This window comes from Micropterus salmoides, unplaced genomic scaffold (assembly GCF_014851395.1).
Source record: "Micropterus salmoides isolate LMB-PRFRI ecotype aquatic unplaced genomic scaffold, ASM1485139v1 Ms_hic_scaffold_11, whole genome shotgun sequence".
Classification (NCBI taxonomy): Eukaryota; Metazoa; Chordata; class Actinopteri; order Centrarchiformes; family Centrarchidae; genus Micropterus; species Micropterus salmoides.
The window spans coordinates 21,915,249-21,930,712 of record NW_024040152.1 but is presented as its reverse complement, the minus strand read 5'-3'; the positions used below and the strand labels follow the sequence as shown (position 1 = coordinate 21,930,712).

The window sequence follows — 15,464 nt, the reverse complement described above, 5'->3', positions numbered from 1 at the left end:
CAACCACCAGATGGCAAATACAAAGCTACAGTATGCTCTCTCTCTTTTTCTCTCTTTCACAGAGGAGGTGTGGTTTTTACTAAGTCAGAAAGAGCATATGTCAACCAAGCAGACAACTCAGTCGTCATTTTTTGTCTGTATTAAAGTTGTGTGCCTACGCTACCGTTCTAAATTAAAATGGACAGTGCTTTTGAAAACCTGGATGCAGCTGGTTTCCTGGAAATCTGGCAACACTTTGATGCAGATGGTGAGGACAGTTTTGTATATACCTAAATACCTAAAACTGATAATTCATCAGCTGTTATTGAACGTTGGAGAGGAAAAGACCATTCTTATTTGTGGTGACAAATTTCCTGGTTGTGGGAAGTAATTTAATTTCTTATGTTAAATATTCTTGTCAAAAGAAACTATGTTGACTGATTGATTTCCTATGTAATAAGGGGCTTGATACAGAAGGGAAAGTGCACAAGGAGCAGCAAGACTTTCCACAGTTCAAGCTCAAATATAAAAATAATTTGGAGTGATAGTCACGTAGTGACTGTGTTGTTCTCAGTATTTGAATTTAGAGGAAAATTCACTTTACAGTTAAACATTACTATACTATATTTATTTGACAGATAATGGCTACATTGAGGACAAAGAGCTTGACAACTTTTTCCGTCACATGATGAAGAGACTGGGTCCACAGGTAAGTCAACTTTGTATGAATTCATCTATAACCCGTTCAATACAGTGTATGTCAGGGGCAGATGAACAGGCACAAAGCCACAGATTGAAACATCATTTCCATCTGATCTGACAAATTCATATTATACTACGATACTGTGTCAATCTATATGCCACATCAATGACAATATTAGAATAATACAGTATAAACAAGGTACACTGTACACTACACAAAAGATCATGGTAAGTAAGTTGAATACAGTTTCTATATTTCTTATTTTATACATTATTTATGATAGTGAACTAAATTCAGCATTGGGCATATAATGGTACTTCACTTTCTCTTTAGGTCATTATTTCTTGCAAGACACCATTTGTCAAAATTTTGAATCACCTTCTAGGAGATGCATTTGGCTTTGGACACAGACCTTGCAGTTGTCTCTGCTGTGTGGGCAGCTGAACATCTATGCAGTTAGTCTGGCTGGGTGGGGTGACTGCAAGGAGGTTAGATACAACACAATTAAAAAGCTCTGGTCACTGTCAAAAGGAAAAGCCCTTGGCTTGACAGGGAGCCCTCTGTCCAGTTATAATGGAAAACCAAATATGCACACAACTGTTATTTCATTTACTGTGTGTTGTGTGAGAGATGCACTCCCTTGGATACTAATGGGTTTGTAAACAAACAGTCCACCCACCAAACGTCATTTTGTCTCTCTGATGTTTGCTTTACAATATTAATGCCCTCAAGATAAGTACTGTTTTGTATATTTCCCTTGAGCTACAAAGACTCGCAGTTATTATATTCGATTCAGCAGTTGAAGCATTAACCACATGATGCCCTTTCTATGTTTCTGTCCTTTTATTTCCCCTTGTTTAACATATCCAGTAATTATGCAGATTTTTCCTGCATGAACTAACACATTTTCAATTAATATGCAACTTAATCAAATTGCATATGACACACTAAGTTTAATACATTAGTAAAACCTAGATGATACATGAGTTTGTTATGCAGTGTAGATGGTGTCTACAGTGTAAAAACTGAAGATTGCTGGCGCCAAACACGAGATATCTGATAGTCTTTAGCCTGTGTGCACTGCTCTGCATGAAACAATGACTCAGACTAAAGGACCATAGATCAACAGGTTTCTATAGTTACAGTATGTGATTTGAGGGTTTGCAAAGAGACACTGCTAAAATTTTAGCTGCTAAAATATTTTGAAACAACTTCGACGGCTGCAACCAGTCTCGCTTTCAGTTGCTTCATGCTGTTGTCTGAGCTTTGGTTGAGTGAGAAGTTGATCTGTACAGGAAAAGAAAATGTGATTCCTAACTCAGATAAGCATGCGTCATCCTTCTTGCTCTGTGCATTAGAAAGACTGTGTGGGCCAAGAACAGGTAGGGTGAACTACATTAATGCTTTGCAATTGGTTAGCTTGGGGTTGAGAAAACAGACCCTGAGAGAAGAAAATTCAAGATCAAAGTAGTATCCATGGTGACATTGCTTAAAATAACTGTGACTCAGCCAGTGAAGTTTTTGTCCTTAAATATCATTATTGAAATCAAGATTTACTCTGAGGTACTGTGCAAATGTTTTAGGCAGGCATGGGATGTTAAGAGATTAATTAACAAAGTGCAAAGTGAATGAACTTTCAAATCAATAAATGGGTTAACCAGCCTTTGACTTCAAAACAGCATCCATTCTTCTAGGTGCACTTGCACAAAGTCAGGGATTTTGTAGTCATACCATCACGTGTATGATTAAACAAATATACCAAACAGGTGCTAATGATCTCATATTCAATATGTAGGTTGAAACACAATCATTCACTGGAACAGAAACAGCTGTGTAGGAGGAATACAACAGGGCGAAGAAAAGCCAAACTCAGCTAACAAGGTGAGGATGCTGAAGACAGTTTACTGTCAAAAGTAAACTTTCTTCCAAGACTGAGCACATCAGCAAGACACAAGGTCTCTCCCAGGCAGAATTTTCAAAGCTTTTCAAAGGGTTTCTGATGTCCGATGTGTTGTCTAAGCTCTTTAGAACAAACACAAAGACATGGTCAATGTTGAGGACCGCAGATGCATACAATACCTGATATATACCAATATTACAGGAAAACATCTGATTGGCCCCAAATTTATTCTGCAGCATGACAACAAAACTAAAAATAAAGCGAAACTTGGTGAGAAGTAACTTCAGCATAAAGAAGAACAAGGAGTCCTGGAAGTGATGGTATGGTCCCACAGAGCTCTGATCTCAACATCATCGAGTCTGGGATTACATGTTGAGAGAGAAGTAACTGAGGCTGCCTCAATCCACAGAAGGACTGGGGAGTTCTCCAAAATGTTTGGGCCAACCTACCTACCAAATTCCTTCAAAAACCATGTGCAAGTACACCTAAAAAAATTGATGTTGTTGTTTTAAAGGCAAAGTGGTCACACCAAATATTGATTTGATTTAGATTTTTCTTCTGATCACTCACTTTACATTTTGTTAATTGATCAATTTAATCCATCAACATGTATGTTTTTGAAAACATTTTTCCCACACCTGCTTGAACTTTTTACACAGCACTGTACCTGTATCTTGATTAAAAAAGGAATTGGTGGTTACAATTTACTTTACATGCCATTTGATTTTGTCCCATCATATACTGTATCATATTTGTGTGCATTTCCACAGTGGCTTTGGGGCAAGAAAATCAATGTTGCATTTTAATCTGTGTCTCCGCAGGAGAAAGTGACTGAAGAGAGAGTCCAGAGACTGAAACAAAGGTTTATGTCCGCCTATGATGTCACTGATGACGGGAAACTACAGATTCAGGAGGTGCTACCCCATTTCTGTCTATAATCGGTTCCTCATTCACTTGACCAATATTTTTGCCATACTAAAGATAGGGTACTCTCATATTTAAAGGTGAAGCACTGATATTTGTAGCAAACATGACACAAAATGTTAGCTCTTGTGTGCTTCCACTTGTATGTTGTGTCTGAGTTTCATGCCTTTTAAAGATGATGAGATAAAACACTTTACCTACCTGTCCAAGAATAACTAAATTCACCTCAATACACACTCAATACACTTATAAACCGTTGCACACTAGCTTCCTCTTTATTCTGGATCCTCTTCCTCTTCTCTGTCCCCTCTCTCTCTCAGACCCATCTATTCCACTGCCCCTCCCTCTTTGATTTATCCCATGTATCCATAACAATGACATAGCTTGTACCATATTCAAGAAGAATGAAAACAAATTTCTGGAACTTCTGAGGGGCATGTTAAGCCATCTTGTAGTGAAGAGACAACAAGAGGAGAGCGGCACTCAAACCATTTACATAAATTAAATACCTGAAGAATGTACTGTGTATATATATATATGTAAAAATCGAATCTTCTAAATTGGAAAGAACCTAAAGATCCTTTTGGCCTGTCAAGTATGACTCTCAAAAATCCTGAACAAATTTCTTAAAATTAATTAAGGTTGGTTCTCAAATGAGTTTTCGATTGAGTCAATCCATTTAATTAAATGAACCTTGACTGACATTAACAGGCTGCGGCTGTTTCCCAGCAATGAAAAGCCATATTTTGATGACATTGCTTTCTCTGTCTCCACTCTGTGTAATTGATGCAGCTCTTGGCACAGCAGCAGTGTTTCACCAGTGCAATGAAGTGCATTTTCTTTTGTTCAGAAAAATAAACTTTTAGCCATTAATTAGGCCAGTCCCTTAATGCATTGCCCCCCACAGACCCCAAATGCTATGTTTGCCAAAAGTGGCCTGTGGAAGACCGTGATTAAGTGTGGCTGAAGTAGGAACAGCCTACAGTACAGTAGATTCTTTTGAAGCTAAACGCCCAAATTGTATATATAATATGTATATATAAAATGTAGCTGATAGCACAAACACTGTCATTCTGTATGACTTGAAGTTAGGCTCATGTAGTGACCAGTCATTTGAAATGCTATTTCCCTGTATACTATTGCCTCTTCTCTACAAATGGCATTAGAAAGGAAGTTAGCAAGGCTATCACATAGCCACAGTATCCTGTGAGATAGCGGTTTGAAGTGCTCTTACTCCTCTAGTTCAGTATCATATGACTGAACTGTTAGATGTATCTATTTAACTCTATCATCAGTACCTACTCACTATTGCACTATAACTGTAGGATAAGCAACTGAGCATCCTATAATGCATTAATTGTACTTGAAGCATGATTAATAGTAATGATCTGCACTGGGAAACCTCTCCTGATGCTTTTTACAACACAGCAGTGCTTTAATAATACTGTATTTTTTCAGCAACTGCCAACTGTTCTTTATGCATGACAGATAAACCTAAAAACTAAACAAATATGCAAGGGTCTACATTTTGTCCAGCAACCTTCCATATTGGTAAGTTGGTTAATGTTAGAGATCTGGATATTAAAACTGCAATGTGAATGCATTTTTTTTCCATTTAGACTTTTTTTTAAAGTGTATTGAGCGTGTATTTACAGAACACTTGGCTCTTCGGAGTTGGCATCACAGTTGGTGCATTGCGCTTGTTCTTACTGTGAGCCATGTGAATTGCAATCAGGTTAATCATGGGGACCAGTTTAATCTGCTAATGGACGGTTGACACTATTAAAGAAGGACGAACAAGAGTAGAGCAACATGAACTGGAAAGAAGCCAGGAGGAGCTGGTGTGGAACAAAAAACATACATCACAAATCCCACATTGTATCTAGCCATGCAGAGAGTTTCAGTTTACTGTTTGTTGAGAATCTGCCGCTGAGACACGAGTTTGCATGACTGCTGTGTTACTGGCGGTAACTGTTATTTTACCCAAGAATACAATGGACCAGACTGGATGGAAAGCTTCATAGAAAGTCATGTTATCCAATCATTGCTCTCTGCTCTGACCTGTTTTCCAGTTGGCCAATATGATTCTCCCTGAGGATGAGAACTTCCTGTTAATTTTCCGCAGAGAAGCTCCTCTTGACAACAGTGTTGACTTCATGAAGGTAAGGTCATAGACTATACTGAACATTATTACGAGATACGACAGACGACAGTAGACGAGCCACATCCATCAGTAATTATGACTCTTAAGAATATATCAACTACAATGTGTCAATGAAAGCTTAAAAAAAATTATAGAGTAACATTAAAACTACAAAAACTACAGAGGTGTACTGATGGGCCAGTGGCCTATATGAAGCGACTGCAACATTTGTGGTTTGACTGCAGACCACTGACTGCTTATTCACTAGTGTATACTGTATGTAGGTCAATAGACTGTATGGGTGGGAATCAGAAGACCAGTTTATTCAGCGTTTTTTTAAGCTCAAAAATGGATGAATTTAATATGTATTTCTATAGTAACAGGCCACCAGAGTAGAGGGGATAGTGTCAGTGACTTGGTCAACACATGCATAGGATGAGAAAGTCTTCTAACAGCTTTAGAGCTATGAATTTTAACATGAATGGAACCAGTGCACAGTTTGAATTTTCACTGTGGTTCTGGTAGTAGTGATAACAATCATTTTATCTATTTTGCATCCAATCTGCTGTGATATTTCAACAGTGAACTCCAGTTCTCACTTTAATGTCACGTCAGAGAAACACGACAGAATAGCACCATTAGCTAATGATGACACTTTTTATGGTGTCATATTTAGTTGGCTGTATTCACAACAAAATCAAATACATCCATAATTAGTAACCACTGTGCATTGTATGTATGCATTTGCTGATTTGCCCTTTCCTGTCTACTGCAGATATGGAGAAAGTATGACGTTGACTGCAGCGGCTACATATCTGCTCAGGAGCTCAAAGTAAGCTTGTTACACAAACATGCATAGTGCTTCACACACACAAATGATTACACATCACTTTACTGTTCTAGGTGCAAGCTTCAGCAGTGGCAGAATGACTGGCACAAAATTACTGTAACCGGCAGCCACCATTTCCTGTTCTGTCATACACTGAGACGTGTGCCTTTTTTCAGCTTCTACCAACACATTTAAAACAGAGATTCATGGTAGAGACATGAAGGGGTGTCAAGTGAATACCAATGGGATGAAAGTATTCAATGTTTTAAACAATGTGAATTTTGTTGCCACATCCTCTACTTTTGCTATCAGCTCTTCCTAACTACATGATGCAAAGTGCACTGATGAAGTCCCCTTTTTCTTCTCCTTCAAGAATTAGTTAATAAAATTGTGTGCAGCTGTGTATCACCCATTGGAGTTGATTGTTTTGTTGTCTGATTATGTGATAAACGTTTGTCTCTTAGGCCTTCCTGAAAGACCTGTTCCAACAGCACCAAAAGGAAGTATCATCTGACAAGCTGGAGGAGTACACAGACACAATGGTACTAACACAATTCACACAAACACACATCCCATAGTAAAATTTACTTGGTATGAACATGACAGTTATAGAGTATCAGCATCTGTAATATACATGTTGTGTCTAGCTTTAGAACAGTTAGAGGCAGCCTTTTGCCTTCTTTACTCGATGTGTAGCTGGCTTCATTGATCACTCTACTCTGGCTGACTGTGGGCAGGAGGCTCTCCATCTATTGTACTGTATGTAGTGGTTGCATAGAGCCTGTCAAATGTTGCAATTTCAGGTAGCTTGCAAGTGCCAGTTAGGTCACTGTACATAACATTATTATTTATGTTTATTTTTCACAAACAAAAAGCTGTAGAAGACTGAAAAGATTTAAGTAGCTGCAAAAAACGATTCTGGCAAAGAACTGCCAGAGGGACTTTTTCACTTGTAATATTATTTTCATGAGATGTAGTGTGCTGCTGCAGATGTCAAAATACAGAGAGACACAGAAGGCAGCTTGTAGCGCCTGTTTCTACTTTATAGATGTCAATTTGGGAGAGACTGGTTCACACTGGGGGCGGCGCGGTGGTGCAGTGGCCAGCACTGTCGCCTCACAGCAAGAAGGTTGTGGGTTCAAACTCCGGTTGCCCCGGCCTTTCTGTGTGGAGTTTGCATGTTCTCCCTGTGTCTGCGTGGATGGATGGTTGGCACTCGAAGCCTGATCAAACGATGAGTTATAGAGGGCAATAGAGTCACAGGTGGTGTGAGGAAATAACAAGGAACAGACAGGGAGTTTCACAATGACTCAAGTTGTTTTCATGCTACTCTCTACATATGCTTTTTTTTTTTTTTACAGATGAAAATCTTTGACCAAAACAAGGACGGCTGTTTGGATTTGAACGACTTGGCCAGGTACTTTTCAAAGAGCAGGATTAAGATCTGTTCTTAGAACTGCCTCCAACATGAGATGAACGTCACCTGTGATTGCATCTGCACTGTATTACACAATACAAGTGTCGGATGGTTAGACGGCCATAAAAGAGACATTTCTCAACAAAAAACACAGAAAATGTACCAGACTGTGGTGAATTTTTAAAGAAATATACACGAAGACATGGCTGTATGTTCACTGCCCCCTTTAGTTTAAAGTGTAACACTGTATGTTAAATGTCACACAAGAGAAGGAAGGTGACAATATATAACAATATTTTTTTCTTTAAAAAACATGTGTATTTTTCTCACTTAGGATCTTGGCTTTAGATGAGAATTTCTTGCTCCAGTTCCAGATGGATGTAAGTGTATTCTTAATCTTGTTCTTTAATGGTTTGCTGATGAAAACACAAGGGTAAAGCACAATGAAACAGTTTAACACGTTAGCTTCTGTTTATTTTTTATCTAATGTCTCTCCTCCCATACTCTCACGTTTTTAACAACTCCTCTCTTCTTTTCCCAAGGCCAGCAGTAAAGAGGAGAGAAAGAGAGACTTTGACAAGATCTTTGACCATTATGATGTTGTAAGTACAAAAATGCACCAATTGTGACACATTTGATGACTGCTATTTCATAATTTCATCATAATAAAGCTAATTACTGGCATGTCCTGCAGGAAACGATGTGAGAATGTGAACTGTGGGTATTTTGGTTTATAGAACAACCTCTGAGGTATGATCATTCTACTTGCATTTCTAGAGTCTGTGGCACTTTATTGTTGCAGCATTTTGGGCAAAGCAGCCCTCTGGTGCCAACAAAGCTGCCCCATTGGCTAGGGGTCTTACAGGCATGTGGTCATAGTGGACAGTTTCCATGTGTTGTGTCTTAATTGGTGTGTGACAAGTGGCATTGCTTCCAAAGAATCTTTTTGATTTGTTTTTTAAAAAGTCTTATCAAAGGACAGCACTCCTCCATAGCACAATGAGAGTAATAATATTTTACCAGTGATGTCAACTTAACAGTCAAGGCAGATACCACCGCCACTAAACATTTTCCACTCCCAATTAACTTTCAAATTTGCATAACGTGTGGTGGTGTGCGGATGAGGGCTTGGCAGGGCAACAGTGAATCCAATTAGCTCCCTTACCTCTGTAATAAAACATAATATGATAAAGCACCCATTATGTTGTCAAGTCACTCTTTGGGAAGATGAGTTAACTCTGTTAAGTGTATTCACAGTGCAGCTCCAGATAAGAGTCAGGAATCAATGATAAGCATATATATGACTCTGTTGTCATGTAGAGTATGAACTAATGGTATGTCTGGAAGTTATTTATACTGCCTGTGCTTACTTTAAAGCAACATTATTTAGGATTAGGAGTTTTTTGCCTCTACAGTTTCAGAGAGTAATCCAATGCTGTTGTAAATAAGGACAGCTGTATATGTGCATTTGTTATGATTACATTGCTTATGATCAAAACTAGCAAATCGACAACTTCTGCTAATAACACAGGCAAACATCAAGCAAGTAGAACAACACAAGACAAAGCAAGCCAGCCAACGGAAACAGAATAAACACTATTGAAACAAATAGTGATAACAGAGTCTGTGCACTAGTTTGTCAGTCACATGTTTCACGCCATGCATTTTCAAGCAACTCAAGTGTTGCAAAAGCTATTTTAAGGTTGCACTTGACTGCACTTTTGCTTCAAATCACACTGTATGGAAACTGGAGGTGGATATTTCAAATACATTAAATGTTAATTCAGTATAATTAACAGGCTACAGGATGGGAATGGATGTCCCCAATGCATGCTGGGATGTGTTACATCCCCACCAATGAAACTAAGAAATAAGTCCAGAAAAGGAAGGCAAATGACTGACTAAATAATGTGTTCCTTTCTCTATTTTTCTGTCTCTTTCTTTCCTGTTCAGAGTAAGACAGGAGCACTGGAGGGTCCTGAGGTGGACGGCTTTGTCAAAGACATGATGGGGCTGGTCAGGGTAAGACGCTGTGCTAATGTGCTTTCTGATATTCAGATATTAGAGTGTCATTTACCAACGATTTATATATGTATGTATGTACCAAATATTGTTGATAATATTCCTTTTCCATTTCCTGCGCATATAGGGCTCAGTATTGAGTATCTGCCCAAATCATCATTATTAGAAATTGACACAATACCAGTGTTCAGTTTAATGGCCAACTCAGGATGAGAAATTTTCTACAGCTGAAACAATTTGACACTTAATCAATTTTAATGATCAGCAAAACAAATATTAAAAAAATCTGCAACAATTTTGATAATCTTTAATCTTTTCAGTCATTTTTCAAGCAAAAATGTACACTATCAGCTCATCAAATGTGACGATTCAATGCTTTTGTCTCTTTTATCATAGATAACTGAATTTGGATTGATTGTCATATGAAACCATTTTGAAGATGTTATTCTGGGAAATCATAATGGGCACAATCCACTGTTTTTTGACATATGATAGACAAAACAATTATTTGATTTATCGAGCAAATTGATTGTTAGTTGCAGGCAGCCCTACAACATTTTATGTTATTTTTCATGTTATTGATTTTTTTTCCCAAAGAGGTGATAGTCTTTGGAACAGATGATAATCAAGTTTGATGGATGTTGAATGAAGAAAGGCTGGCATAGTGTTGATATCTAACACTGATGATGCACTCTTATTAAAAACTTCACAAATTAGAGCAGACAGAATCAACTTCATTAAAGGCTACACAGCAGCCTTACAGACACCACATTTACAGTTGAATGCCTTTCACCTCTCCTTCCCTCTCTCTTCTGTCCACTCCAGCCCAACATCACGAGCTCTGAGCTGGACAAGCTGCGAGCCATACTGCTGCGTCACTGTGACGTCAACAAGGACGGAAAGATCCAGAGAAATGAGCTAGCTCTGTGTCTGGGAGTCAAACCTAAAGCTTAGTTACAGAGTTTTATTATAATATTATATTATGAAACACTGAATCTCTTTATTGTATAGTCAATAATGGTACTATATTGTGTTTTGATCCAGATCATTACTGGGTTATTTAAGGTTAATGTTCATAAAGAGTTATTTGATCCTGATTTTAACAAAACAAAACACAATTTGAAACTGTGTGGTGAAAATCTAAATTAAATGACTGAATTAAATGACACTGTTTTTTGCGCATGTTGTACGTCAAAGAGAAAAGAACCAGATGTGAATGTTTTCTGGCTAAAATGTCTGTGCTGTAAGATTTGTGGTATATTAATGAGTTTGTTAGTTGGTGGACAATGTTAGCATAGCTTTGAAAACAATGTTTTTCATTGTCATATAAACTTGTCTTCTTTTTAATTTGGTGCTGGAGTATGTTGGCCATTAATGTCGTTTGGCTCTTTGCATGTTTCTCTGCCAAAGAAGGCTCAAATACAGCATGTTGTTGTAATTTTAATATAATGCGCATTTGAGGAAATAAAACAATGACATGTGAAGACCATATTGATTTTTCCTTTTCTCTATTTTTGCGACTGTGATGTAACAGCTCTTTTAAATATATACAATTAAACTTTTTTTACTTACTGAGGAAAGTAACATTTTGATATGACGATATAATAGAAATAAAGCAGAAGTTTGTATTTTATTATTTTAGATTTGTTACAAATCATAATTGTATCATTTAAAACCTTTTATAAACCTTGATTATGAAGTATAGTTAACACTGTGCACGTGTTGGGGAAAAAACAGCCACGAACAGTAAATGAGGGAGAAAAAGTTAAAATCTGATGCTGCACAAAAACTAACAATGCATCAAAAACAATGTTGTTTCTAATCTTTGACATGTCCAAGACTGTGATAAAAGGTAAAAAAAAATCCAGTCCACAATTACATTTTATATTGAAAATAAGTCATTTTGTGTTGTTTTTTTCCCAAATCAGTGACATCATTTATAAATTTGGCAATTAAAGAGTTAAAATCCTGATTTTTTTTTTTTAAACATTTAGTCGTTTTGATCAGGACTGAAGTTGATTAATAGATTTATGCAAAATAATTTTTTAAAAATATTTATCTGATACATTTTTACAGCAGTTTAAAGTAGTGGCTGTTTTCAGCCACGAACATAACGTAAGGGTAGTGAATTTGAACAATGCACAAGGGTCTTCATTTCCACCAGACACTCTGCAGCGCAGGTCACTGTGACTCTTCTCTTGTGAGATGCAACAAGTTCACAGGGCGAGTCTTTGCTCGTTAAGTAGAAGCCAGAGAATGAAAACAGACGAGGTTAAGTAGGTGGAAATCCTTCTGGCCACTAAAAGGGAGCTAATGTTGCGAACCTAAAAGCTTTACCGCCTGATGGCCCTTTAAGTCCCCACAAAGCTATAGTGTGTGGTTTGATATTGTCTCTATCTCTGTGTTCATTTAACAGAGAGGCACAATTACAAACATAAAAAGAGACTTTACATAGTGTGTTTAGATACGGTAAATAAGTACACTTGCGTGAGTGTTTGCATGTGTATTGTGCTGTACAGTAAAGGGCTTATGATTGTGTGTATTTGCGTGGGCGGAGCAGCTGCTACACAGCTGCTGCAAAACACACAGTTTCCCATTTAGGCTGAAAGCTTTACTCCCCACTGTCCCAGGCCTCATTTACCCTGGATGTTTATCAGTTATTGTGGTGCAGTTGCAGGGAATTTCAATAGAATACTATGATTATTCCCATCATCAAACTGGAGGCACTCCACTCCACTAATTAATGCTGAATCAATAATTTATTTTCTTTCATTTGCAAAAGAAAACCACCTATTTCTATTAGTGAAAAAGTGACAACAAGATGAGATAAGTTGCTTTCTCTGATTGTGTTCTCTTTGGGAAAACATTTCCTACACACTGAGTCTGAACTAAATTACTTTAATTTTCTTTATAGTTTTTTGACTGTCAGCCTACCAAGAAGACATTGTTTCAATTTATTCAGTAATGTGGTCGTTATTGAACTGTGGCCTCAAACAGCCCTGAACCAGCATTTCTCTGAGCTTCTAAACAGGTTATCAAGCGGTTAGGTGGGACTAAATTCTTAAGTAATGATTTATTTCAGGGTGCTCCATTGCTGTCACATTAACAAGTGCTTCACCTTCGGCTTTATAGCTCTAGTGCGTGATCTGTTGCAGATGAAGCCAGGAAGACAACACAAATGATGCGAAACCAAGAGTAATTGGGGGGGAAGCTATGGTCAAACTAAAGGGCACAGTGTATAACCTTTTGTGAAAGAATAAATACACATTTTATGCACATCAGTATATAACCTTTAATTTATTTTGTAATCTACTTTGTTTAGAAGGGGTTTTAACATTACTTTTAATGCCTGAATTCTGTCTTAGGCATAGCAACCACAGTTTTTGAATTCTCTTCAGTTTGTTTGCATTGTACCCTGATTTGAAGTCTTAAGCTTTAAAAAATGTAAGCAGTAAACCAGAAACAATCACCCTTCCACTGCTTCTGGTTTATTGTTGATAAATGAACAGTACTTAGCTTACTACAAAATTGAACAAACAAAAGATTTTAAAAAAAACAAACAAACAAACAAGAAAAATCTTTCCTATCAGAGAATGTTTTCATGAATGTGAGTATGAACTACCTTTTAGTCAGGACCTTGAAATATCAGCAGAAGAAAGAGTTTTTCCTCCAGAAGCTGAGTATGCTGAATATATCAATAATCAATATTAATCTGTTTGAAACTAGGTAGGTGTGTGTGTGTGTGTGTGTGTGTGTGTGTGTGTGTGTGTGTGTGTGTGTGTGTGTGTGAGAGTGAGAGTGAGTTTGAGTGAGAGAGAGAGAGAGAGCTCAAAGACCCCTCCCTTCCATATGGAGCATCATTTAAGGTTCACATTGTTTAACGCTGCCCTCTAGTGGCCGGGCCGACGCAGTTGCAGTCCTTTAAGTAAGTTCTTGATTAAAATGAAACCTACAAGAACTACATCGAGAAAAAAACACAACAAAAACACTGTGGTGTGGACCCTCGTTATCTACTTCTAGAAGTATTGAAAACTTGTTGCAGAACTATTTAAAGCTTGTTTTCTTCTAATCGTTGCTCAAAAACGCATGAAATAAATGAAAGGAGAATCAACTGTGATACTCTGGAACTGACAGAAACTTGTCGTCCTCATAGCTGTATTTAAAATAGCTTGAGTAGAGTGAGTAGATTCACTTTCATCCCAAGAAGATGGTACTATAACTCATTATATCTTTTTTTTTTTTTGCCTGTTCATTAGCGCTTACCAGAAACAGGATGGCTGATAGCCAGCCACAAAATCGTCCTGTTTTTTTTAACTGTTTTGTATCAACAATGACTTTTCTAGTCATCCTGACACAGAAAACTTGTATGTTACCACATGTCATCTGCATTGACCAGGCACAGCCTTTACTTCAGGTAACAGCTTACAGCCATTATGAGAGAATAGCCAGCTTGCTGCATGAAGCTTATGTGCTCAGCTGAAAACAATGAGTAGTTAAATTTATAAAGGCCACGGCACCATGCCTTTTCTTTCTTTCTTTTCCCTTTCTTCTCTGGCTCCAGAGCATTCTCCCTATGTAAATAACAAATAAGAACGGTGCTGTAAATTGTAACCCTTACAAGTCTCCCTCTGGCCTTCTTTAAGGTTGCGTTTCTTTCCCTCACCTAGGTGAAACCTAACATTCCCATTCCCAAAATGCCAGCACTAAATGCAGTTCATTGAACCTATATGCTGAATTGTAAACATAATTCACAATGTATGGATCTGTCAGGTCAGTGGTTGCCATGGTTTCAGCTGAGCACCTCAATGACCTTTATGACTGAAGGAAAAAACATGAGTTGGCACAAGATCTCACGGAAATTTGTGGCAGCAATTTAAATTATCTTTTATCTTTTCAGACAGATGTGAAAGTGACATAGAGAAGTGCTACTCTTAAATGATGTTATTTAAGAAATTTTTTTTCCTCCCGATTTCATTATTCTTGATGTGAATTATAATGGATCTGATTTGAGGCAGCTGTTAGTGGATAACTGTCTGATAAATTAGCAGACTTCATGAGATTGCAGACGTACACTGCATGTTTCAAATGTTTTGTAGCAGCAAACATTAAATTAAATAAAAATGTACAAAATTACTTAAGTCTGACATCTGATCATATTTCTGATAAATGAGAAGCCAAATCTTGCATAAGGAAATATTTTACACTTTGCTCCAAGAAAGGATCCATAACTAAGAGTGAAGGCTGTTAAATCCATTAACAGCATGACTATTTCTATATCATAAAGTGCATGTGTCATACATCGACCCTTACAACATGTCAACTGTGGTAAAAGGGAGCTGTATTTAAACTGGTGTTGGGGTAAATAATGCAAAATGTGTGGTCATGGTCTTTTATTAAGTGTGACGCACATCTCTTAACTTGCGTCACTGTCTTATGTGGTTAACAAACACTGTAAAGTTACATCCACTGCCCCCAAAAAACAGGTAGCAGCAACATTGGAACTTGTGAAAATGAGACATGGCTTAATGACTCAAACCTCCTGGAAAA

The 15,464-nt window shown here is 37.5% G+C and overlaps 1 protein-coding gene across 1 annotated transcript; it reads left to right on the top strand.

Annotated features, from left to right (window-relative positions):
- The first annotated feature begins 87 nt into the window (after nt 1-87).
- scgn (secretagogin, EF-hand calcium binding protein) lies at nt 88-11,408 on the top strand. The gene is made up of 11 exons (XM_038711880.1): nt 88-247; nt 618-688; nt 3,404-3,496; nt 5,579-5,668; nt 6,425-6,481; nt 6,943-7,020; nt 7,840-7,895; nt 8,230-8,275; nt 8,438-8,497; nt 9,849-9,917; nt 10,743-11,408. Exons 1-11 carry the CDS (start codon nt 178-180, stop codon nt 10,869-10,871), a joined length of 819 nt encoding a protein of 272 aa, XP_038567808.1. The 5' UTR covers nt 88-177; the 3' UTR covers nt 10,872-11,408.
- Nucleotides 11,409-15,464: the final 4,056 nt, after the last annotated feature.